The 26,186-nt window shown below is 43.9% G+C and overlaps 1 protein-coding gene across 2 annotated transcripts in view; it reads left to right on the forward strand.

Moving 5' to 3' along the window:
• Nucleotides 1-26,186, forward strand: part of LOC112236614 (glypican-1) — a 120,624-nt gene that overhangs the window by 86,920 nt on the left and 7,518 nt on the right. For both annotated transcript variants that reach the window (XM_042328697.1, XM_042328698.1), the window contains 4 exons: nucleotides 6,199-6,426; nucleotides 8,023-8,186; nucleotides 19,170-19,335; nucleotides 19,442-19,572. In XM_042328697.1, the coding sequence (XP_042184631.1) occupies nucleotides 6,199-6,426; nucleotides 8,023-8,186; nucleotides 19,170-19,335; nucleotides 19,442-19,572 (689 nt within the window). The remainder of the gene's footprint in view (nucleotides 1-6,198; nucleotides 6,427-8,022; nucleotides 8,187-19,169; nucleotides 19,336-19,441; nucleotides 19,573-26,186) is intronic.

Consider the following 26,186-nt stretch of genomic DNA (forward strand, 5'->3'; position numbering starts at 1 on the left):
GTCTATGCTGTTCTGAGGGCAAAAGGGGTGTAACTCAATATTAGGAAGGTGTTCCTAATGTTTTGTACACTCACTGTATTGTATGCAAACAAAAAAGGGAAATTATATTATTTTATACCAATACAATTGCTCAGAGAAAGATTTTGTTTAACAAGTAATAACTTTTTTTCTCAAAAAGGTAGGGGTCAAAAAGATTGTGACCCCTGTTTTCCATACATGTCAGTACCTCACCTTGCAAGGATACCAGTACTGAGCCTGTTCTAAAAAGGTTTTATGAGATTGGAGAACACATTGGGAGGAATCTTGCACCATTCCTCCATACAGAATCCTTCCAGATCCTTGATCTTTTTCATCTGCCCTTATGGTCTGCCTTCTTCAATTCAAACCACAGGTTTTCAATGGGTATCATGTCTGCAGTCTGAGTCGTCCATAGGCAAAATGTTGATTTTTGTGGCCAATTAACCATTTCTTTGTGGATTTAGATGTGTGCTTGGGGTTTTTGTCTTTCTAGAAGATCCACTTGTGGCCGAGTTTCAGCCTCCTGGCAGAAGCAACTCGATTGGAGTGGATTTAACAAGTGACATCAATAAGGGATCACAGCTTTCACCAGGATTCACTTGGTCAGGCTATGTCTTGGAAAGAGCAGGTGTTCATAATGTTTTGTACACTCAGTGTAGTTCAGTATGTTAATTCTTTGTTTTATATTGTAATTTTTTCTCATATTTATCAATAATTTTGGACACCACTGTTTTATTTTTATTTATTTAAACTTTATTTAACCAGGCAAGTCAATGAAGAACTAATTCTTATTTACAATGATGGCCTATCAACCTATAACCTAAGCTTGATGCCCTCAATCTCACACAAATTATCAATGAACCTACCAGGTACAACCCCAAAGCTGTAAACACGGGCACCCTCATAGATATCATCTTAACCAACTTGCCCTCTAAATACACCTCTGCTGTTTTCAACCAAGATCTCAGTGATCACTACCTACATCCGTAATGAGTCTGCGGTCAAACGACCTCCCCTCATCACTGTCAAACGCTCCCTGAAACACTTTAGCAAGCAGGCCTTTCTAATCCACCTGGCCCTGGTATCCTGGAAGGATATTGACCTCATCCCGTCAGTAGAGCATGCCTGGTTATTCTTTAAAAATTTGGAAATTTAGAACCAGGAACAGATATAGCCCTTGGTTCTCTCCAGACCTGCCTGCCCTTGACCAGCACAAAAACATCCTGTGGCGTTCTGTATTAGCATCGAACAGCCCCGTGATATGCTTTTTAGGGAAGTTAGGAACCAATATACACAGGCAGTTAGGAAAGCGAAGGCTAGCTTTTTCAAGCAGAAAATTGCTTCCTGCAATACAAACTCAAAAAAGTTCTGGGACACTGTAAAGTCCATGGAGAATAAGAGCACCTTCTCCCAGCTGCCCACTGCACTGAGGATAGGAAACTATGACACCACCGATAAATCCACTACAATTGAGAACCTCAATAAGCATTTTTCTACAGCTGGCCATGCTTTCCACCTGTCTACCCCTATCCCGGCCAACAGCCCTGCACCTCCCAAAGCAACTCACCCAAGCCTCCGCATTTCTCCTTCTCCCAAATCCAGTTAGCTGGTGTTATGAAAGAGCTGCAAAATCTGGACCCCTAAAAATCTGCCGGGCTAGACGATCTGGACCCTTTCTTTCTAAAATTAAGAAACCTTTTTTTGCAATTACGGAGATCATACGTTTCCTGTAGTTCTTGACCAGGTTTGCACACACTGCAGCAGGGATTTTGGCCCACTCCTCCCTACAGACCTTCTCCAGATCCGATCCTTCAGGTTTTGGGGCTGTCGCTGGGCAATACGGACTTTCAGCTCCCTCCAAAGATTTTCTATTGGGTTCATGTCTGGAGACTGGCTTAGGCCACTCCAGGACCTAGAGATGCTTCTTACGGAGCCCCTCCTTAGTTGCCCTGGCTGTGTGTTTCGGGTCGTGGAAGTCCCAGCCACGACCCATCTTCAATGCTCTTACTAAGGGAAGGAGGTTAGAATTGGCTTCCTATTTCGCAAAACAAAGCATCCTTCACTCATAATGCCAAACATACCCTCGTAAACCTGACCATCCTACCGATCCTCGACTTCTGCGATGTCATTTACGAAATAGCCTCCAACACTTTACTAAATAAATTGGATGCAGTCTATCACAGTGCCATCCGTTTTGTAACCAAAGCCCAATATACTACCCACCACTGCGACCTGTACACTCTCGTTGGCTGTCCCTCGCTTCATACTCGTCGCCATACCCACTGGCTCCAGGTCATCTACAAGACCCTGCTAGGGTTAGGGATAAAGCCCCACCTTATCTCAATTCGTTGGTCACCATAGCAGCACCCACCCGTAGCACGTGCTCCAGCAGGTATATCTCATTGGTCACCCCCAAAGCCAATTCCTCTTTTTGGCCGCCTCTCCTTCCAGTTCTCTGCCGCCAATGACTGGAACGAACTACAAAAATCACTGAAACTGGAGACTTATATCTCCCTCACTAGCTTTAAGCATCCGCTGTCAGAGCAGCTCACAGATCACTGCACCTGTACATAGCCCATCTGTAAATAGCCCAAACAACTCCCTCTTCCCCTACTGACTTGATTTATTTATCTTGCTCCTTTGCATCCCAGTATTTCTACATTGCACATTCATCTTCTGCACATCTACCATTGCAGTGTTTCATTTCTATATTGTATTTACTTTACCACCATGGCCTATTTATTGCCTTTACCTCCCTTATCTCACCTCATTTACACACATTGTATATAGACTTGTTTTTCTACTGTATTATTGACTGTATGTTTGTTTTACTCCATGTGTAACTCTGTGTTGTTGTATGTGTCGAACTGCTTTGCTTTATCTTGGCCAGGTCGCAGTTGTAATTGAGAACTTGTTCTCAACTTGCCTACCTGGTTAAATAAAGGTGACATTTTAAAAAATGAGGCAGAATGAATCCTGTGAGGATGAGGCCTGGGATTCAAAATAAGAATGTTGAACAAAACTTGCATCACGACAAAGAGAGACCTAAGACAGCAACACAAAATGGTAGCAACACAAACATGGCACAAACACTGTTAGGCACAGACAACATATACATATATACAGTTGAAGTCAGAAGTTTACATACACTTATGTTGGAGTCATTAAAACTCGTTTTTCAACCACTCCACAAATTTCTTGTTTACAAACTATAGTTTTGGAAAGTCGGTTAGGACATATACTTTGTGCATGACACAAGTACTTTTTCCAGCGATTGCTTACAGACAGATTATTTCACTTATAATTCACTGTATCACAATTCCAGAGGGTCAGAAGTTTACATACACTAAGTTGACTGTGCCTTTAAACAGCTTGGAAAATTCCAGAAAATAATGTAATAGCTTTTGAAGCTTCTGATAGGCTAATTAACATAATTTGAGTCAATTGGAGATGTACTTGTGCATGTATTTCAAGGCCTACCTTCAAACTCAGTGCCTCTTTGCTTGACATCATGAGAAAATCAAAAGAAATCAGCCAAGACCTCAAAAAATAATTGTAGACCTCCATAAGTCTGGATTGCTCATTGGGAGCAATTTCCAAATGCCTGAAGGTACCACGACCAACTGTACAAACAATAGTACGCAAGTATAAACACCATGGGACAACACAGCTGTCATACTGCTCAGGAAGGAGATGTGTTCTGTCTCCTAGAGATGAACGTACTTTGGTGTGAAAAGTGCAAATCAATCCCAGATCAACAGCAAAGGACCTTGTGAAAATGCTGGAGGAAACAGGTACAAATGTATCTATATCCACCGTAAAGCGAGTCCTATATCGACAACCTGAAAGACCACTCAGCAAGGAAGAAGCCAATGCTCCAAAACCGCCATAAAAAAGCCAGACTACGGTTTGCAACTGCACATGGGGACAAAGATCGTACTTTTTGGAGAAATATCCTCTGGTCTGGTGAAACAAAAATAGAACTGTTTGGCCATAATGACCATCGTCATGTTTGGAGGAAAAAGGGGGATGCTTGCAAGCCGAAGAACACCATCCTAACCTTGAAGCACGGGGGTGGTAGCATCATGTTGTGGGGGTACTTTGCTGCAGGAGGGACTGGTGCACTTCACAAAATAGATGGCATCACTAGGAAAGAAAATAATGTGGATATATTGAAGCAACATCTCAAGACATCAGTCAGGAAGTTAAAGTTTGGTCGCAAATGGGTCTTCCAAATGTACAATGACCCCAAGCACACTTCCAAAGTTGTGGCAAAATGGCTTAAGGACAACAAAGTCAAGGTATTGGATTGGCCATCACAAAGCCCTGACCTCAATCCTGTAGAACTTTTGTGGGCAGAACTGAAAAAGCTTGTGCAAGCAAGGAGGCTTACAAACCTGATTCAGTTACACCAGCTCTGTCAGGAGGAATGAGCCAAAATTCACCCAACTTATTGTGGGAATCTTATGGAAGGCTACCTGAAACGTTTGATCCAATGTTAACCAATTTAAAGGCAATGCTACCAAATACTAATTGAGTGTATGTAAACTTCTGACCCACTGGGAATGTGATGAAAGAAAGAAAAGCTGAAATAAATCATTCTCTCTACTATTATTCTGACATTTCACATTCTTAAAATAAAGTGATGATCCTAACTGACCTAATACAGGGAATTTTTACTAGGAGTAAATGTCAGGAATTGTGAAAAATTGAGTTGAAATGTATTTGGCTAAGGCGTATGTAAACCTCCGACTTCAACTGCATATATAATAGAGAGGGAGAGAGAAAGACAGAGAGAGAGAGACACACAGAGAGAGACAGTACTGCTGAGCTACGGGAATTCTCTAACCCATACTTGGGGGTTTCATAGAGGCTCAGTGATTCCTCTCCTCAGCTGCTCCCCATCTGGGGTGTATGGCGGGCCGGAGGAGATAAGAACGCCATCAAAGAAAACGACACAGTCAGACACACGCACACGCATTAAAGACCATGCAATGAAAATGTATTCTTGAACAGTGCAGTCGCTGCGCAGCCTGTTATTGTGTAGTGTGGTTTTGGTCACAGCCATGATACTGACAGATTGGAGAGTCCCATTCCAGCAGGACTGGGTTTGTCTGCTGTCGATTTTGCTCTCTGCTTTTTGTTTGTGTGTGTCTCTGCAGGCCTGTATGTGCCTGTGTCTGTTGGTGCCAGTTTATGCTGCATGCCTCTGACTGTGTTTTTTCTACTGTCTCTGTATCCCACTCATTGTGTTTTATGTGTTTGGCGTACAGTGCACATCCTATCCTTATCCTGAGAATACATTTCAAACACTTCCTCTCCGGGTTCATCTCTGTGGCATCTTTTCATACGCAGTACAAAGCCATGAGACGCAGAGAGAGAAGTGGTGTAAAGTTTCGGCGAAGTCGGTGCAGAGCCCCAGTCCTCACAGCTAAACTACACTAAACGTCAGGGAGCTGTATCATAGGCAACACCGCTCTTTGAGACTGACCTTTGTCCTACTGTTGTTTGTCGCAAGGGGGATTCTGGGAAAGAAAACACATAAAAGGGAAATTATACCCTTTCATTTTTGCATTTACTCTGCTTCCAAACCCCCTGTGAAGAGATGACTGTGTCATGTAAAGAGGGTGAGAGAGAAAACAGAACAAGGAGGAAAACATCGATCAACAGCTCAGCTAAGAACCACTAAAGCTATGCACAACAAAGTAAAGCACTACCACTGCCTGAACGTGACGTCTGTAGAGAACATAGACGGCCTATCTAAATCCTCCTACTAGGACGGCTAGTAGCCTAGTTCACTGGTTCTCAATCCTGGTCCTGAGGACCCAAAGGTGTTGCACATTTTTGTTGTTGCCCTAGCACTACACAGCTGATTCAAATGATCAACTCTTCAAAAGGCAAAAACTAAAATGTGCTCCCTTTGTGTCCCCATGACCAAGGTTGAGAAGCACTGGCCTAATTGTTTAGAGCATTGGGCCAGTAACCAAAATGTTTCTGGTTTCCCCAAGATGACTAGGCCCAAGATGACTAGGTCAAAAATCTATCAATGTGCCCGTGAGCAAGGCACTTAATCCTAGTTGCTCTGGATATAAGTGTCTGCTAAACTGTAAATGTAATCCCACCAGATTGGACTTCCTGTTTTACACTGTTTTACACTTCCTGTTTCCTGTCACATTCCAGATTACCTCCTGGAGCTGCTGAACCGTTCTGAGGTTGTCCTGCAAGAGTCCTACCCCCCGGTGCTAGGTTTCCTGTACACCCAGAACACCCGCGTGTTTTCTGACCTGTACACAGAGCTGAGACGGTACTACCGCGGTTCCAACATCAACATAGAGGAGGCGCTCAACGAGTTCTGGGCCCGCCTGCTGGAGAGGCTGTTCAAGGGAGCCAACGGACAATACCTCATAGGTACGTAAACATTACACATTGAACTTAAATATGATCTTTGAAATATTCACTTTTAAAATCTCCATTGAAAATAAATGCTGCTCCCCCCCAACTTATCCAAACATTAAGTAGAATAATAATAAAATGATTTCATCAATCTGACTCCAATGTTATGTGAATGAATGCAACCGGCCCTGTGCGTCTCTGGAGGATCGAGCAAGATAGCGAATAATTGCATCAGTGACTCAGTATGTCTATAATGAACATGTGTCTGTTTTGCACCGTTATGCAATTATTAAGAGGCTGGGTACAAACAGCTAATCCCGGCGACCAATGTTCCAGCATGAATTTTTTTGCGGCTAGCAGCTCTGGGATATTAAGTTGGTACCCAAGCATGTGCTCTGTGTGTAGTGTAGTTAATTTAACATCTATCAAATTATAAGCATATAGCCAATCAAATAATGACTCTGTGAAAGGAGGAATGGATTTACCAACAGAATGTATTAGTCACAAAATAATTGACACTCAAACAATTACAGTGTACATGAAACATGACAAACCACTCAGAATAAATGGCTATAACCAATAGGCTCAGACCTTTATTTAACCAGGCAAGTCAGCTAAGAACAACTTCTTATTTACAATGACGGTCTACTGGGGAGCAGTTGGTTAACTGCCTTGTTCAGGGGCAGAACGACCTCAGGGGTTCGATCTAGCAACCTTTCGGTTACTGGCCTAACGCTCTAACCACTAGGCTACCTGCAGACATAAAGTGGTTACACTTGTCTTCAGTTCAGAATATTCTCTAAGAGACACACACACAAAAAGGACGCGTGTCTGACATACACAGGAGCTTAGTAGCAGGTTCTCAAGGTGTGAGCCAATTCACGGCTCTTTAAACCACATTTCAAATAGCTCAAGTGGGAACCCAACCTGAATGAACATTTCTTTCGAACATTTCTTAACACTTTGCTAGTGAAAGCAAAAGACAGCAAAACACCAGGCAGATTCGAATCTAATCATCTCAATTTGAATGTTATGACCAAACAACAGGAATGTGCCTGACAAACCAGTCAACCCGACATACCATTTCAATTCCAGTCAGACATCGGCCAGAAGACACAATGCCATCAGACATATTAACATGTGCAGCCCTTGGAACAAACCCAACACGACAACTTAATTCACACGGTAACATGAATTGAATTTGTTTCGAGTTTACGTCAGTCATCACACCTCTCCTAGCGCCAATGTCCCTAAGGACTTCCGTCGGGACGTCTCTTTCCCGAGATTGCCACGGCCAAGGTGTTGACTTTCTCCTATGAGATGTAAATATACAGCCGTCCATCCAGACAATGCCAAATTGTATGAACGTGCCAGGCCGGCGTCTATCACTGGCCTTCGTCATCGTTCACATTTGTTCACTCTCTATTTTTCCACCCCACAAACTCTTGCGTTGAAATTGAATAACCTCAACCCTGGTAAATATTGTCATGATTTTCATCTTGTTTGCTGTCAACTTTTATTCTTTACTATGTGAGGTTGTTATATTGCTTTAGCTGTCATTATGAGGGAAGTATGAAGGGTGTTTCACTAATAAAGTTGTTTTGATTGTAGGTGATGACTACCTAGAGTGTGTGTCCAAGCAGTCGGAGACGCTGCGACCCTTTGGTGACACCCCCCGCGACCTCAAGTTGAAGGTGACACGTACATTTGTGGCGGCACGCTCCTTTGTCCAGGGACTGGTGATCAGCGGGGAGGTGGTTCGCAAGGTGTCACAGGTAAGACAGATTTATGTTTCTCCCTCTTATGTTTGCCAGTGTCTTTGTCTCTCTCGCTCTCTCTCGCTCTCTCCCTCTCTCTCTCTCTCTCTCTCTCTCTCTCTCTCTCTCTCTCTCTCTCGTGCACGCTCTGTCCCTCTCTCATCCTGTCAATTGAACCTACCGTACATCAATCTGCCACTTTATACACCAAGTATCTGGAGCTTTTTGATACGTTCATGAGAAACGTTCTACCAAACTAATGCCACGGCATGAGAGAAGAATCCCCTGTGCCTCTTCTTCTAATGTAAACAAAACACCCACACTACAGGCAGCTAAATGGACGGCTCAAATCCTCCATGAATCCTACAGAATCCGGCATTTATTTTGTCTTGTCGTGTTGTCTGTGGCTTCGGACCTTTGTAGCGGCTGTGCGTCACACTGTGTACAGTAGTTCTATGGCGGCTCTGTACTGCTTCTCTAGAACAGTGTGTGGTAAACACACTCAGTCACGGGGCCCATTAACAGCCTATAAATAGGGCTGTGCGTCTCATTACTGGCCAATTAATCTCTGATAGAGTTACGGCGCATCAGAGGGAGAAATCTAAGAGCAGAACACTAGGTCGTTCACACATACAGTGTTTACAGGAGAGCAGGGAGAGAAGGGAGAGCAGGGAGAGAAGGGAGAGAAGGGAGAGAGTGAGCCACAGCTCTGGACAATGTCAATGGAGCTACCTGAGGTAGAGGAAGGGGAGGTAGGAGAGTAGAGGAATGGGTTGAGAGTAGAGGAAGGGAAGGTAGGAGAGTAGAGGAATGGGTTGAGAGTAGAGGAAGGGGAGGGTTAGAGGAATGGGCTAGGAGAGTAGAGGAATGGGTTGAGAGTAGAGGGAATGGGTTGAGAGTAGAGGAATGGGTTGAGAGTAGAGGAATGGGTTGAGAGTAGAGGAATGGGTTGAGAGTAGAGGAATGGGTTGAGAGTAGAGGAATGGGTTGAGAGTAGAGGAATGGGTTGAGAGTAGAGGAATGGGTTGAGAGTAGAGGAATGGGTTGAGAGGAATAGAGGGAATGGGTTGAGAGTAGAGGAATAGAGAGTAGAGGAATGGGTTGAGAGTAGAGGAATGGGTTGAGAGTAGAGGAATGGGTTGAGAGTAGAGGAAGGGGTTGAGAGGAATAGAGGAATGGGTTGAGAGTAGAGGAATGGGTTGAGAGTAGAGGAATGGGTTGAGAGTAGAGGAATGGGTTGAGAGTAGAGGAAGGGGGTTGAGAGTAGAGGAAGGGGTTGAGAGTAGAGGAATGGGTTGAGAGTAGAGGGTTGAGAGGAATGGGTTGAGGGTTGAGTAGAGGAATGGGTTGAGAGTAGAGGAATGGGTTGAGGAATGGGTAGAGGAATTGGGTTGAGAGTAGAGGAATGGGTTGAGAGTAGAGGAATGGGTTGAGAGGAATGGGTTGAGAGGAATGGGTTGAGAGTAGAGGAAGGGGTTGAGAGTAGAGGAAGGGGTTGAGAGTAGAGGAATGGGTTGAGAGTAGAGGAATGGGTTGAGAGTAGAGGAATGGGTTGAGAGTAGAGGAATGGGTTGAGAGTAGAGGAATGGGTTGAGAGTAGAGGAATGGGTTGAGAGTAGAGGAAGGGGTTGAGAGTAGAGGAATGGGTTGAGAGTAGAGGAATGGGTTGAGAGTAGAGGAATGGGTTGAGAGTAGAGGAATGGGTTGAGAATGGGGTTGAGAGTAGAGGAATGGGTTGAGAGTAGAGGAATGGGTTGGAATGGGTTGTAGAGGAATGGGTTGAGAGTAGAGGAATGGGTTGAGAGTAGAGGAAGGGGAGGAAGGGGGTGAGAGTAGAGGAAGGGGTTGAGAGGGTTGAGAGTAGAGGAATGGGTTGAGAGTAGAGGAATGGGTTGAGAGTAGAGGAATGGGTTGAATGGGGAAGGGGTGAGAGGAATGGGTAGAGGAATGGGTTGAGAGTAGAGGAATGGGTTGAGAGTAGAGGAAGGGGTTGAGAGTAGAGGAATGGGTTGAGAGTAGAGGAATGGGTTGAGAGTAGAGGAATGGGTTGAGAGTAGAGGAATGGGTTGAGAGTAGAGGAATGGGTTGAGAGTAGAGGAATGGGTTGAGAGTAGAGGAATGGGTTGAGAGTAGAGGAATGGGTTGAGAGTAGAGGAATGGGTTGAGAGTAGAGGAATGGGTTGAGGTAGAGGAATGGGTTGAGAGTAGAGGAAGGGGTTGAGAGTAGAGGAAGGGGTTGAGAGTAGAGGAATGGGTTGAGAGTAGAGGAATGGGTTGAGAGTAGAGGAATGGGTTGAGAGGGTAGAGGAATGGGTTGAGAGTAGAGGAAGGGTTGAGAGGAGGAATGGGTTGAGGAGAGTAGAGGAATGGGTTGAGAGTAGAGGAATGGGTTGAGAGTAGAGGAATGGGTTGAGAGTAGAGGAAGGAGGAAGGTAGGAGAGTAGAGGAATGGGTTGAGAGTAGAGGAATGGGTTGAGAGTAGAGGAAGGGAAGGTAGGAGAGTAGAGGAGGAAGGTTGAGAGTAGAGGAATGGGTTGAGAGTAGAGGAATGGGTTGAGAGTAGAGGAATGGGTTGAGAGTAGAGGAATGGGTTGAGAGTAGAGGAATGGGTTGAGAGTAGAGGAATGGGTTGAGAGTAGAGGAATGGGTTGAGAGTAGAGGAATGGGTTGAGAGTAGAGGAAGGGGAGGTAGGAGAGTAGAGGAATGGGTTGAGAGTAGAGGAATGGGTTGAGAGTAGAGGAAGGGGTTGAGAGTAGAGGAATGGGTTGAGAGTAGAGGAAGGGAAGGTAGGAGAGAGTAGAGGAATGGGTTGAGAGTAGAGGAAGGGGTTGAGAGTAGAGGAATGGGTTGAGAGTAGAGGAAGGGGTTGAGAGTAGAGGAATGGGTTGAGTAGAGGAATAGAGGAAATGGGTTGAGAGTAGAGGAATGGGTTGAGAGTAGAGGAATGGGTTGAGAGTAGAGGAATGGGTTGAGAGTAGAGGAATGGGTTGAGAGTAGAGGAATGGGTTGAGAGTAGAGGAATGGGCAGGAAGGGGTTGAGAGTAGAGGAATGGGTTGAGAGTAGAGGGGGAGGAAGGGAAGGTAGGAGAGTAGAGGAATGGGTTGAGAGTAGAGGAATGGGTTGAGAGTAGAGGAATGGGTTGAGAGTAGAGGAATGGGTTGAGAGTAGAGGAAGGGAAGGTAGGGTTGAGAGTAGAGGAATGGGTTGAGAGTAGAGGAATGGGTTGAGGAAGGGGTTGAGAGTAGAGGAATGGGTTGAGAGTAGGGGGTTGAGAGTAGAGGAATGGGAGGAAGGGGAGTGAGAGTAGAGGAATGGGTTGAGAGTAGAGGAAGGGAAGGTAGGAGAGTAGAGGAAGGAAGGTGGGTTGGGTTGAGAGTAGAGGAATGGGTTGAGAGTAGAGGAATGGGTTGAGAGTAGAGGAAGGGAAGGTAGGGAAGAGGTAGAGGAATGGGTTGAGAGTAGAGGAATGGGTTGAGAGTAGAGGAAGGGAAGGTAGGAGAGTAGAGGAATGGGTTGAGAGTAGAGGAATGGGTTGAGAGTAGAGGAATGGGTTGAGAGTAGAGGAATGGGTTGAGAGGGTTGAGAGTAGAGGAATGGGTTGAGAGTAGAGGAATGGGTTGAGAGGAATGGGTAGAGGAATGGGTTGAGAGTAGAGGAAGAATGGGTTGAGAGTAGAGGAATGGGTTGAGAGTAGAGGAATGGGTTGAGAGTAGAGGAATGGGTTGAGAGTAGAGGAATGGGTTGAGAGTAGAGGAATGGGTTGAGAGTAGAGGAATGGGTTGAGAGTAGAGGAAGGGTTGAAGGTAGGAGGAATGTAGAGGAATGGGTTGAGAGTAGAGGAATGGGTTGAGAGTAGAGGAATGGGTTGAGAGTAGAGGAATGGGTTGAGAGTAGAGGAAGGGAAGAGGAATGTAGAGAGAGGTTGAGAGTAGAGGAATGGGTTGAGAGTAGAGGAATAGAGTAGAGGAAGTAGGGGGTTGAGAGTAGAGGAATGGGTTGAGAGTAGAGTAGAGGAATGGGTTGAGAGTAGAGGAAGGGAAGGTAGGAGAGAGTAGAGGAAGGGGTTGAGAGTAGAGGAATGGGTTGAGAGTAGAGGAATGGGTTGAGAGTAGAGGAAGGAGGAATGGGTTGAAGGTAGGAGAGGGTTGAGAGTAGAAATGGGTGAGGTTGGGTTGAGAGTAGAGGAAGAGGAATGGGTTGAGGGTTGAGAGTAGAGGAATGGGTTGAGAGTAGAGGAATGGGTTGAGAGTAGAGGAAGGAGAGTAGAGGAATGGGTGGGTTGAGAGTAGAGGAATGGGTTGAGAGTAGAGGGGTTGAGAGTAGAGGAAGGGTGGGTTGAGAGTAGAGGAAGGGTTGAGAGTTGAGAGTAGAGGAATGGGTTGAGAGTAGAGGAATGGGTTGAGAGTAGAGGAATGGGTTGAGAGTAGAGGAATGGGTTGAGAGTAGTGGAATGGGTTGAGAGTAGAGGAATGGGTTGAGAGTAGAGGAAGGGGAGGTAGGAGAGTAGAGGAATGGGTTGAGAGTAGAGGAATGGAGGAGAGAGGAAGGTGAGGAGGAGAAAGGGGAGATTTATGCATTATGTGGAGTTTTGAGTCTGATTGGACCAGCCAGGGGTGCAGCGGGCTGAGCAGAATGCCAGATGGCATGCTGGGATATGGGTACGCCCCCTCCCCCCATCTCTCTCTCCTCCCTGTAGTTCCAATCAGACTGTAGTTGGGATTGTGTGGTTAGGAGAAAGGGAAACGGAGAGAGAAAGAGCCGGTAGAGAGGGTTTAGATGAGGTAGAGAAGAAAGAGCGAATGGAAGACAACGGGTAACAGAGGAGTGAGAGGGACAAACAATGTTGACCTTGGCTGTGACAATAGATCACTGTGAGATGTACACCTTCTCTCCCCCCTCCCCTGCCATCAAATCACAGCGTATCCCAGAGTACTGTCTGTGTGCCTGTGTTAATGCGTGCCAGAATACTCCCTGACCTCATTGAGAATAGCAACGGTTGCCCTGCGCCCCGGCATTAGTGCAAGGATGACATTTTGTCATTTGTAAGAGCCGCACTCATTACTTACGCATTTTCCCCAGCCAATGCCGTTTAATGGACACATCGCTGAATGTCCTTCAGCAGCAGCAACACGGCTATAGTCAGGAAATATGGATCAGATCAAGAAGCTCTGGGGGAGAGGAGGAGAAGGGAGGGGAATAGGTGTGTGGGGGTGAGATAGCTAGCAACTGCTTATCAGCCTGACACCCTGCGGGCTGGCAGTGCTCTGTAGTCCAGCCTAGCAGGTCTGGAGAGTGGATCCACAGGGTATACGTCATAAATAGAAATGCCAGCTTAGCGTCTGGCTGTCTGCCCATGCTAATACTATTCCTTGTTCCCCTGCTAGGCTAGGCTACACTAACTGTTGCCATGCTAATGCCTGGCCTTTTACCCTTAAGCCCATGCTAACTCTAATGCCCACTTACAGTATGCCTGTGGCATGGCTAGGCTAACTTCTGCCATGCTTTCCCTTATTCCCCCGGCTACGCTAGGCTACACTATGCTAGCTGTGGCCATGGCAATTCTGGGCCTTATTCCCTTATGCTCGCGGCTTCGCTTCGCTAGGCTTCGCTACCTGTGGCCACTGTAATTCTAGGCTTTATTCCCTTATGCTTGCAGCTAAGCAATGCTACGTTGTGCGCTTAATTGAGTTACCCGAAGGTCCCTCTTTGTGGGCTGTGTGTCTTATCCCCTCTATAGGGACACACTTAGAGAGGTGCATCACGCTAACACGCTAACCTTCACATCAGCACAATACCCTGACCTTGCCTTATGGAGAGGACAATTATATAGTAGTGAACACACTTTTAGTAGGCTATACCTCCTCATGACTGTTGCAAAGAGATGACCTCAAACAGTTTATAAAAGCCTAATTTCACTTTAATAACTGCACTTTCCGTATTTCAGAATGTGAGAGAGTGTGAACTGTATCTTTCCCTATTGCGGTAATATCAACAAATGTCATTGGTGCGCTGATTATAACACTCCCCTTGCACTATGCATGACGGGGGGGACATTTTTCACCATCGCATCAATATTGACCCCCTACAGAAGAGCGGATGTTTCTCGGTAGTAGTGCTCTGATTTGAACCTTACTCTTGTCTTGTGTGTGGAGGGGGCCATTTCTCATGGGTGCGTTGACATTAACTGCTGTAGCAGGAGCTGATTGCCTGAGCCCAGGGCTATACTTTATGGTGCCTCTCCTTTCCAACCGCCTGCAGATGTGTGTGTGTGTGTGTGTGTGTGTGTGTGTTAATCTGTGAGTGTGGGTTAGTGTGCACACATAAAGGAACAGGAAAGATTGAGAGAGAGAGAGAAAGAGAGAGAGAGAGAGAGAGAGAGACAAAGAGAGGCTCAGAGGTAGTTCTCTCTCTCCTCCCTGTGTGTATTCCCTACCTTCCAACATCACCACCAGTTTTCAGGGACGCTCTCTGTCCTGATGGTACAGTAGGAAGTAGGCCACAGCACGCGCCATATATATCACTACGAGGCTTGGAGTCTAGTACGGCTAACGCAGGGGGAAGAGGCTACTCATATATCTTCATTAATTACACAATGAGAGAGAGAGAGAGAGGCCACCCTATTCCCAGGACCTCTCTGACATGTATACAGTATATGGAGATGTAGTGTAGTCAGGGTCACAGTGGTAAGGTTGAATAATGTACTGTTTACATGTAGTACTGATAATGTCATTGGTGTGGCACGTGCGCGCACACACACACACACACACTTGCTCTTAATTCACAATTCTCCAAAGGTTACCTAATTAGTGTAAGGTCGGTGTGTAGAACTGTGTAGTTTGTGTCTGTGTCAGTTAGCCAGGCCCAGCATCTCTCTCTCTCTCTCTCTCTCTCTCTCTCTCTCTCTCTCTCTCTCTCTCTCTCTCTCTCTCTCTCTCTCTCTCTCTCTCTCTTTCTTCTTGGTGTGCATCCAAAGAATTACAGGGAGGGAAACTGTGAGCATTAACCTCAAGCAATCAGGGCATGGATGATTTGCTCACTCCATTAAGCCTATTGTCTATGGTTTGGGATGTCAGAGCTACAGTATGCTAGTCTGAACCCAGATTTGTTTGTGTCCCTCTCATTGCCTCATTGTTTGGCATGACAATGAATGAAAAGGAGTTGACAAGACAGCACAAACAGATCTGGGATCAGGCTAAACAGTATAGCGTCGCTGTCTGATGAAAACCTCTCATCTTTGACAGTTTACTTTTTTTTTTAAAAACATTTATTGAAGACAATGACTCCCTTCCATGTACTCTGAATATTTCAAGACTCTAGGACCAAGAAAATGTATGGAAAATAGCTTCTGACGTTTCAGAACTGTATGTTCTGTAATGGGAAAATATTTGTCCATTTCCTGAAAAGTTTCTGTTTTGGAGATAAGAGTTTTCCATCAGACGGTGACGATAATAGGCTTCTCTGGCTGCAGTCGTGCTACAAAGCCCTCAGTTCATTGAATGTGTGCAGGATGATAACATTAACTCAAATAAAGGAAAAATCCTTCCTTTCAAATATTCTGTCTCTTCCTTTGTGTCTACTCCCTGACTCTAGGTCTTCGTGTTCTCTCTCCCATCTCTCCGTTTGCTTTCTGGGACTTTATTATTGTCAACTCTTTTCTTCGGGCTCCACATATGCCTTTTCCACCCCCAACCCCCTCCCAAACAGCCCCCCCCTCTCTCTCTCTCTCTCTCTCTCTCTCTCTCTCATCAAAACAGTGATTGCCTGACTCATTCCTTTGCCTAACGAGCGGAGGAGAAAAGGAGTGAAGGAGGAGAGGAGGGGGGACACGGGGCGTGCTGTCGAGTCAGGATGTGAAACAACACTATTTTATGTCATCACCAGAACCCTGCATTCCCATTGATTCATATTGACTGTTTCCTAATCAATAGATAGTCACTGACCTGCTGTCAACATCAATATCATCAACAGTCTATTTTTATGTAAAGTCAACTGTCTCCTGGTACGATATCAATAGCAGGTTAACAATCCCATTATAATTAGTAGATAAGGAACCTAGCTCATCAGTGCCATCACTGTCAGGTATCATTAGAGGAAGAGGCTTCTGTCCGTGGTCCTGAGACCATGTGCACAATCGAGAGCATCCTGGCGGGCTGTATCACCGCCTGGTATGGCAACTGCACCGCCCTCAACCGTAAGGCTCTCCAGAGGGTAGTGAGGTTTGCACATCGCATCACCGGGGGCAAACTACCTGCCCTCCAGGACACCTACACCACCCGATGCTACAGGAAGGCCATAAAGATCATCAAGGACATCAACCACCCGAGCCACTGCCTGTTCACCCCGCTGCCATCCAGAAGGCGAGGTCAGTACAGGTGCATCAAAGCTGGGACCGAGAGACTGAAAAACAGCTTCTATCTCAAGGCCATCAGACTGTTAAACAGCCACCACTAACATTGAGTGGCTACTGCCAACACACTGTCAATGACACTGACTCTACTCCAGCCACTTTAATCATGGGAATTGATGGGAAATGATGTAAATATATCACTAGCCACTTTAAACAATGCTACCTTATATAATGTTACTTACCCTACATTGTTCATCTCATATGCATACGTTGATACTGTACTCTATATCATCGACTGCATCCTTATGTAATACATGTATCACTAGCCACTTTAACTATGCCACTTGGTTTACATACTTATCTCATATGTATATACTGTACTCGATATCATCTACTGTATCTTGCCTATGCTGCTCTGTACCATCACTCATTCATATATCCTTATGTACATATTCTTTATCCCCTTACACTGTGTATGACAGTAGTTTTTTTTGGAATTGTTAGTTAGATTACTTGCTCGTTATTACTGCATTGTCGGAACTAGAAGCACAAGCATTTCGCTACACTCGCATTAACATCTGCTAACCATGTGTATGTGACAAATAAAATTTGATTTGATTTGATGTTCATTTGTCTAGAACATTGGATACTGTTAGCTAATGTCTGCATGTTTCTGCTAACTACGCTTTGTCTGACTTTGGTATGACAAGGGTGGCGGTTTCCAGGAAAAGCATCACACCGCCCCCGATGTCAGCTAAGAGGAGTTTGGTATTCCGAGCTGAGCTCTCAGTCTCCCTCTCACACAGATACACACACACACACACACACTTATACTGGAGTTTTGTATGCGTAGCCGGGGCTCTCTTACTAGCAGGGCTTACTGGTATTAACCCAGTTTCAGTCATAATGCACCAAGGCCCTTTCCTGAGGGAACAGCCCAGTGGGATAGCGAGAGAGAGAAAGAGAGAGGGAGAGAGAGAGAGAGAGAGAGAGGCGGAAGAAAAGAAGGATGGAGGGATCTGGTGGAAAGTGAAGACGGATGTGTCATGCAGTGGGGAAAAAAGCTCATTCTCTCGGCTGATCAGTTTCCACGGTAACCAGGTTGACTAAAACCTACAAGCGCGGCGCTAGCGTAAAAGGATGGCCATGGGAAGTGAACTCCCGCTGTATTGTGTGTGTGTGTGTGTGTGTGTGTGTGTGTGTGTGTGTGTGTGTGTGTGTGTGTGTGTGTGTGTCGTTTGTTCGCCCATCGCCAAGGAAACTCGCGTATTCACAGGATCTTAAGCTGTTCTCCTTTCCACATATCTCAGGACCCATGATAGCGAATGACAATAATGGAACTATTGTAGTAGTGGCAGAAGCAGTAGTAACCGTTGGAATGGCAGGGACAGTCACTGGAGGGCCTGATGCATTTCTTTCAGTCTTGTTTGTCATTAGAACATATATGCTATTGCTCATAGAGGTGTTGGAACGGCCAAGGCTTTGTATGAAAAGAAAACCATAAGAACTCACAGGGACATTAATTTCATGATTGAAGGGAAACATGTCGGTCTGTATTTAGCCTGGATGCCAGGCTGTTTCTGCCTCTGATTTGTCAATGCTCACAGGGGCATTTGTGTCTTTCCTACACTGTGTAAAGTACCTCAATTGAGTGTATGCATTAATATTGAAAGGTATTTATGATATACAGTACCAATCAAGAGTGTGTTGGGTCATTGTCCTGTTGAAAAACAAATGAGAGTCCCACTAGGCGCAAACCAGATGGGCTGGCGTATCGCTGCAGAATGCTGTGGTAGCCATGCTGGTTAAGTGTGTCTTGAATTCTAAATAAATCAATGACAGTGTCACCAGCAAAGTACCATCACACATCCTCCATGCTTCACGGTGGGAACCACACATGCAGAGGTCATCCGTTCAACTCCTCTGTGTCTCACAAAGACACGGTGGTTGGAACCAAAAAATCTCACATTTGGACTCATCAGACTAAAGGTCAGATTTCCACCGGTCTATTGTCCATTGCTCATGTTTCTTGGCCCAAGCAAGTCTCTTCTTCTTATTGGTTTCCTTTAGTAGTGGTTTCTTTGCAGCAATTTGACCATGAAGGCCTGATTCACGCAGTCTCCTCTGAACAGTTGATGTTGAGATGTGTCTGTTAATTGAACTCTGTGAAGCATTAATTTGGGCTGCAATCTGAGGTGCAGTTAACTCTAATGAACTTATCCTCTGCAGCAGAAGTACCTCTGGGTCTTCCTTACCTGTGGCGGTCCTCATGAGAGACAGTTTCATCCTAGCGCTTGATGGTTTTTGCGACTGCACTTGAAGAAACTTTCAAAGTTCTTGACATTTTCTAGATTGACTGACCTTCATGTCTTAAAGTAATGATGGACTGTCGTTTCCCTTTGCTTATTTGAGCTGTTCTTGCCATAATATGGACTTTTACCATATAGGACTATCTTCTGTATACCCCCCTACCTTGTCACAACACCACTGATTGGCTCCAATGCATTAAGAAGGAAGCAAATTCCACAAACTTTTAACAAGGCACACCTGTTAAATTGAAGTGCAAGAAAAACTTTTGAATGAGTAGGTGTGTCCAAACTTTTGACTGGTACTGTATGTGTCATCTGTTTTGTTGTGTGCTTCCTCTCCCAGGTGCCCCTGAGCCCAGAGTGTGTGCGTGCCATCATGAAGATGACGTACTGTCGCCACTGCCGTGGCGTGCCCTCTGCCAGGCCCTGTGCCAACTACTGTGCAAACGTGCTGAAGGGCTGCCTTGCCAACCACGCCGACCTGGACACAGAGTGGAGAAACCTGGCTGGTGAGACACTCATGCAGACATTTGCACACTCATTTCATTCAATGCCTATAAGCATACATTCGCATTTTAATATTGTATCCCCCCCCCCCTGTCTCTGTCTCTGTAGATGCCATGCTGCAGGTGGCTAACAGGTTTGAGGGTGCATCCAGTGTGAATGTGGTGTTCCTCTCTCTCCCCAAGCGCATCTCAGAGGCTATCACCACCATGATGGACAACATAGACACCTTTAACACCAAGGTCAGTACAGCAGTCAGCACACTCACACACGCGCACTCACACACGCACATGCACACTCACACACAAAACACGCACGCACACGCACACTTACAGATATACTACCGCCAGTCCACACTTTATAATATTATTACCGATCAAACTAATACGGTGTTGATCAGGGCTCATAGCCATATCACGTATTCAGAGCCTGATGTTGAATACCTGTGCTGATTTAATGTAATAATGTTCCACATACCTGAACAGGGACTCATAACACAGTCTCAAGGCCAGCCATTAACTTCTCCTTTTAATGGTGTACGAGCACCACTTTTATGTGCCTGTTAAAAAGCATAAGGAGCCATGAAATCTTACTTTTTTTATTTAGTGAAGGTGGGAAAATATGTAAATAGTGTTGGGGAACAAAGGCTTCTCTGTACTGCGCAGGTGTCGAGGTCAGATTTGGCCTGAGGCTCTGCCATGACCTGGCAGACTAGCCTTCACAACACCAGACAGGATCAGATTACATGATTCTAACCTTAACCACTAGGGAGGAAACCAGCTGACCTGAGATTAGTGTCTAGGGACAGCTTCACCTGCTTATTGACAGTCTTCTATCGATGATCGATGATCTTCTATCGATGATGTATAGGCCTATTCGTCCTACCAGGTTTAGAAAGTCAGTTTGATTCATAAAGTGTTTCAATGTGCAACTACTGCTATTGCAGCTGCCCTGGTTTCATTAGTTATCACATGTCAACAGAGTTACAGTTAGGATTGGGAGTAGGACAAATTAGTTCTACATCCGTGAGTAGGGGCACCTTCTACCTCAGGTTGGTACCATACAGTATTTCATAGATGTGTGTTTACGTGTTTTATAGAACAGTTATTTATGCAGGAGAGGCAGAGAGCCTCAGAGCTATCCAAAACAGACTAAACAAGAGGCCAGTTTAACTTAAATCTGAAGGAGCGTAGGAGGTGTGTGTGTTCTTGGCATTGAAATTCTTAGGTTACTATATGATGTTAAATCTGAGTCCTCTGGCATTGTATGTAGTGCTAACTACTGTAAGTGGTGCGAAGTAGTGCTAACTACTGTAAGTGGTGCTAAGTAGTGCCCAGTACTGTAAGTAGTGCTAACTACTGTAAGTAGTGCTACAGTAGTAGTTCTTAGTGGTGCTAGTAGTGCTAACTACTGTAAGTGGTGCTAAGTAGTGCTAAGTACTGTACATAGGGCTACAGTAGTAGTGCTTAGTGGTACTAGTACTGCTAACTACTGTAAGTGGTGCTAGTAGTGCTAACTACTAAAGGTGGTACTAGTAGTGCTAACTACTGTAAGTAGTGCTAACTATTGTAAGTAGTGCTAGTAGTGCTAACTATTGAAAGTAGTGCTAGTAGTACTAACTATTTTAAGTAGTGCTAACTATTGTAAGTAGTGCTAGGAGTACTAACTACTGTAAGTAGTGCTAACTATTGTAAGTAGTGCTAGTAGTGTTTACAGTAGTAATGCTAAATTCTGTAAGTAGTTATACAGTAATAGTGCTAGTAGTGCTAACTACTGTAAGTAGTGCTAGTAGTACTAACTATTGTAAGTAGTGCTAACTACTGTAACTAGTGCTAACTATTGTAAGTAGTGCTAGTAGTGCTATCTACTGTAAGTGGTGATAAGTAGTGCTAGTACTACTAACTACTGTAAGTAGTGCTAACTATTGTAAGTAGTGCAAGTAGTACTAACTATTTTAAGTAGTGCTAACTGCTGTAAGTAGTGCTAACTATTGTAAGTAGTGCTAGTAGTACTAACTACTGTAAGTAGTGCTAACGATTGTAAGTAGTGCTAACTACTGTAAGTAGTGCTAACTATTGTAAGTAGTGCTAGTAGTACTAACTACTGTAAGTAGTGCTAGTGGTGCTAACTATTGTAAGTAGTGCTAACTATTGTAAGTAGTGCTAGTAGTGCTAACTACTGTAAGTAGTGCTAGTAGTACTAACTACTGTAAGTAGTGCTAACTATTGTAAGTAGTGCTAGTAGTGCTAACTATTGAAAGTAGTGCTAGTAGTACTAACTATTTTAAGTAGTGCTAACTATTGTAAGTTTTGCTAACTATTGTAAGTAGTGCTAACTATTGTAAGTTGTGATAGTAGTGCTAACTACTGTAAGCAGGGCTAGTAGTGCTAACTACTGTAAGTGGTGCTCAGTAGTGCTAGTAGTGCTAATTACTGTAAGAAGTGCTAACTATTGTAAGTAGTACTAACTATTGTAAGTAGTGCTAGTAGTACTAACTATTGTAAGTAGTGCTAGTAGTGCTAACTATTGTAAGTAGTGCTGGTACTACTAACTACTGTAAGTGGTGCTAGTAGTCCTAGTAGTGGTAACTACTGTAATTAGTTATTGTAATGCTAACTACTGTAAGCAGGCTATTAGTGCTAACTACTGTAAATAGTGCTAGTGCTACAGTAGTAGTGCTAAATTCTGTAAGTAGTTATACAGTAGTAGTGCTAGTAGTGCTAACTACTGTAAGTAGTTCTACAGTAATAGTGCTAGTAGTGCTAACTACTGTAAGTAGTGCTACAGTAGTAGTGCTAACTATTGTAAGTAGTGCTAGTAGTGTTTACAGTAGTAATGCTAAATTCTGTAAGTATTTATACGGTAATAGTGCTAGTAGTGCTAACTACTGTAAGTAGTGGTAGTAGTACTAACTATTGTAAGTAGTGCTAACTACTGTAACTAGTGCTAACTATTGTAAGTAGTGCTAGTAGTGCTATCTACTGTAAGTGGTGCTAAGTAGTGCTAGTACTACTAACTACTGTAAGTAGTGCTAACTATTGTAAGTAGTGCTAGTAGTACTAACTATTTTAAGTAGTGCTAACTATTGTAAGCAGTGCTAACTATTGTAAGGGAACACCCTCCTGAAATGGACAGAAATGAATGGGAACACATTGGCACCGTACGAAACATATACACGATGTACAATACCACTCAATTGGACAACATTTCATTTCAATGCCATGTGGCAAATGCCAAGTGTAACACTGCAAAAATCCAATAGATGGCGAGTGCGCTCTACCGTAATTTTTCATATTGCAAATGTAACACAAGTCAAGACCCAAGAGTAAAACGTATGACCCCCTTAAAAAGTGCTTTCTGGACCGTTTTTCGAAATTCTTTGGATTTTTTTTGTTGTCAATTACACATGTATAAGAACTGTATGAACACACTTTTGTCAAATTTTAGCATCATTATTTATTTTTTATTTTTTATTGTCTATAAGGCATATGTTTGGTCCATTTGCAAGATGATTTCATAGGAAGTCAAAAGTCAAAAATGTGAAAAGAAAATCAAAAACTTATCAACCCTTAAAAAAGTGTTTTCTGGACCATTTTTCGAAATTCTTTAGATTTTTTTGTCAATTACACATGTATAAGAACTGTATGAACATACTTTTGTCATATTTTATTACCATAAAAAAATGATTTACTTGTCCATAAGGCATATGTTTTGTCCATTTGCAATATGATTTCATAGGAAGTCGAAGTCAAAAGTCACTTTTTTTGTTGCCAAATGCCATAAGAAATGTACAAATGCATTGTGAAAGATTTGAAAGTGCCAAATCAGGATGTTATATCTATTTGCCATGTATAATCAATGGAAGTTGGTTTGCAAACCCAAAAGTCAGTGAACCATGTCCAAAAGGCATTTATACTGCCCAAATGATATATAGCACTATGTTAAACCATGAATCAACCTAGATGGTCTATTTGTCATGTATACTGAGGGAGAAGTGGGACGTCCAAAATGACAAGGGGCGCCCCCTATTGGATGGGCACGGGTGGGGGCTACTCCCTACCCAACCGTGGACCCCTTGCTACCCTGAAATGGCATTAAAAAACATTTTTTTAAATGTGCTCCTGGTAACCCATTCCAATCACCAGGTGCACGGCTGTCCATTTGCAATATGTTTCAATGGGCAGTTACCGTCACGAATTTGACATGCTCAAAAATTCAGCAGAAATGCAAAATTGACTGGCCTGATGAACTCGGGATGGCCGGGCAGTGCTAGTGGTACCTCTCCATCGCTCGATGGTGACATGAGAGAAGTGGGACTCGTTTTTTAACGTTTTTTGAAAAACGTCCAAAATCCTCTCCATCTCTCGTTGGTGTTGATTTCAGAATGTAATTTTGGTGATTTTACCTCACTGTTTAAACATATTGCAAATGGACAAAAGTCAGCCAGCAAGTCACCGTCCATCAGTAAATTAGATCTCATTCTGACACCAAACTGACACCACACCCACTTCTCTAACTCGTTTAGAGGCCAACTATCACATATTTCAGGGCAGGCCCAAAATTCACAGCGCCTTCTGTTCAAACCATAATAAAAACATAAACCACATAGTTACGTTCTAGCTGCGGGTCCAGTTCTGACATTATATGTAGGCCTAGCTGAGGCAACCCCGAATCCCAAGTTTCGGCTCGATAGGTCATTTGGAGCCTGAGTAGCGACCTTAATTGGTGTTGAAAATCCATATTTTCTGGGCATTACTACAGGGTCCTTGAATGAGCTATCGGACAGAAACGTTAGGGTCCATCTCTATGGGCCGAGGCGGTTTCAATGCACCTCGTCGTGCGACTCTGGGACATTTCTAAATGTCGTCATTTTCGTGATGTCAAAATGAATTGAAATTATTGCAAATGTACGAGGCTGTTTCTCGTTCTGAGAACCTCTAGAGCCACATAACTCACCGTGCAATCTCGACTTAAGCTCTAGAACGGGTTTCTAAAGTTTTAGAGCTCTAGTTCTAACGGTTCTTTGATAGTTTGAACAAAGGTAACTATTGCAGGCTCTGTCTGTCTCTAAGCCCCACACGGTGTCACTTCATCCTTGCTGTGTGCGTGTGTGAGTTTTTCTTTGAAATTTGATGGGATGAATGACTGATTTACAGTTCATGAGTGTTGCCTAATCACACATATGAAGTTTTGGAAAGATCTGACTTTTTTAACCCTTCGAAACAGCCCCTTTGACCCCAATTATGGCACTTCCGGTTGGCACAGGAAGCTAAAAGTAAACACATATCCTCATTGGGGTAGGCTTTTACGTAATCCTGAGTTTTAAGTCTATATATTAAGAACTGACTGATTTACACAGGGTTGAATGCACTATTTCTATCAAACTGCAGGTTGGGCATGGCAAAACACTTTTAGGGTGATTTTAACCACTTCCGGTTGCTTCAGGAAGCTTAGAATCGACACAGGTAGACCTCATAGTGGCCTGATGGATTGTCATCGAAGACAGGTTCATAAGGCATTCATAACCCACATAGGCTACAGGTTGAATTTAGAGGAGCAGGCAATGTATTCCTATGGGGAGAGATGTCATTGTAAACTATGAGATGAAAAAACCCTGTTTTCACTGTTAAGGGTTAATGCCACATGGTCAAGGTTTGCACAGATCGGGAGGACCTCAGGAACGTTCCTGAGGTCAAATTGTGCTTCTAACCTTAACGGTTCTCTCTCTGTCTCCCAAAAGCACTTGAAATTTAGGTCCAGGCTTCATTATGGGCCTTCTTTTTTTGACGGTCACTGCACTCAGACCAAGCGAGCTACGGTCAAGGTGGGCATCTCGTTGAACTCGGCACAGCCTAGACATAATGGTAATGCCATTGCAGGCTCTGAGTGTCTTTAAGCACCGCACTTTTTCACTCCATCCTTGCTGTGTGTGTGAGAGAGCTTTTCTTTGACATTTGTTGGGAGAAATTACAGATTTACAGCTCATGAGGGTTGCTTAATCACACATATGAAGTTTTGAAAAGATCTGACCTTTTTAACCCTTCGAAACTGCACCTATGACACCATTTTAAGGCACTTCTGGTTGACACAGGAAGCTGAAAGTGAACACATATCCTCCTTGGGGTAGGCACTTGTAGAATTTTGAGTTTTAAGTCTTTTATGTTAAGAATTGATTTATTTACAAATTACTTAAAAAATATTTGTCTGAACACGCTGCAACTGGATCTGTAACTTTTTTGGTAAAAAAACACAATTTTTTGAACATCACCAATTGTACAATGTACGATTTCTCTTAAATTACAATAGATAAATGGCTGGTTCTTTTTTCCCTGACACCGTAGGTTTATGTACTTTGACGTGAGGGGTCAAATTAGTGCTCTATTTTAGTTTTTGACCTTTAATCCCAGAAAAATGGCCATAACTCAAAAAGTGTTGAGGCCTCGATGCCATCTTGTTTGGGACCAACTCCCCATTATGCCAAACCTATCCTCACCAAGTTTCGTCTTCAAAGTCTTTTCCTTTTAGGAGAAAAGGCCACATTGTGATTGGTGATGTGTTGTACATTTGCAATATGATTCCATTCGCCCTCTGGCGGGATTTACAGGGACAGCGGAAAAATGAAAAAATTTGAAAATTTTATAAAATGGAAACCGAATGTCCGAGAGACTTCGTTCGATGACTTCCCGGAAGATCTGGCCCAGATCTGGCCCGCCGCCGTCCGCAAATTTTAGAAACATTCGCGGACGTCTAGTAAGGGACCGTACATTTGCAATATGGAGTTTCTCATCAACCATATGGCAAATGTCAAAATGTTCCCTTCATGTATGTAAGTTGTGCTAACTATTGTAAGTAGTGC

The sequence above is a fragment of the Oncorhynchus tshawytscha genome, linkage group LG10, assembly GCF_018296145.1.
Source record: "Oncorhynchus tshawytscha isolate Ot180627B linkage group LG10, Otsh_v2.0, whole genome shotgun sequence".
In the NCBI taxonomy this organism is placed as follows: domain Eukaryota; kingdom Metazoa; phylum Chordata; class Actinopteri; order Salmoniformes; family Salmonidae; genus Oncorhynchus; species Oncorhynchus tshawytscha.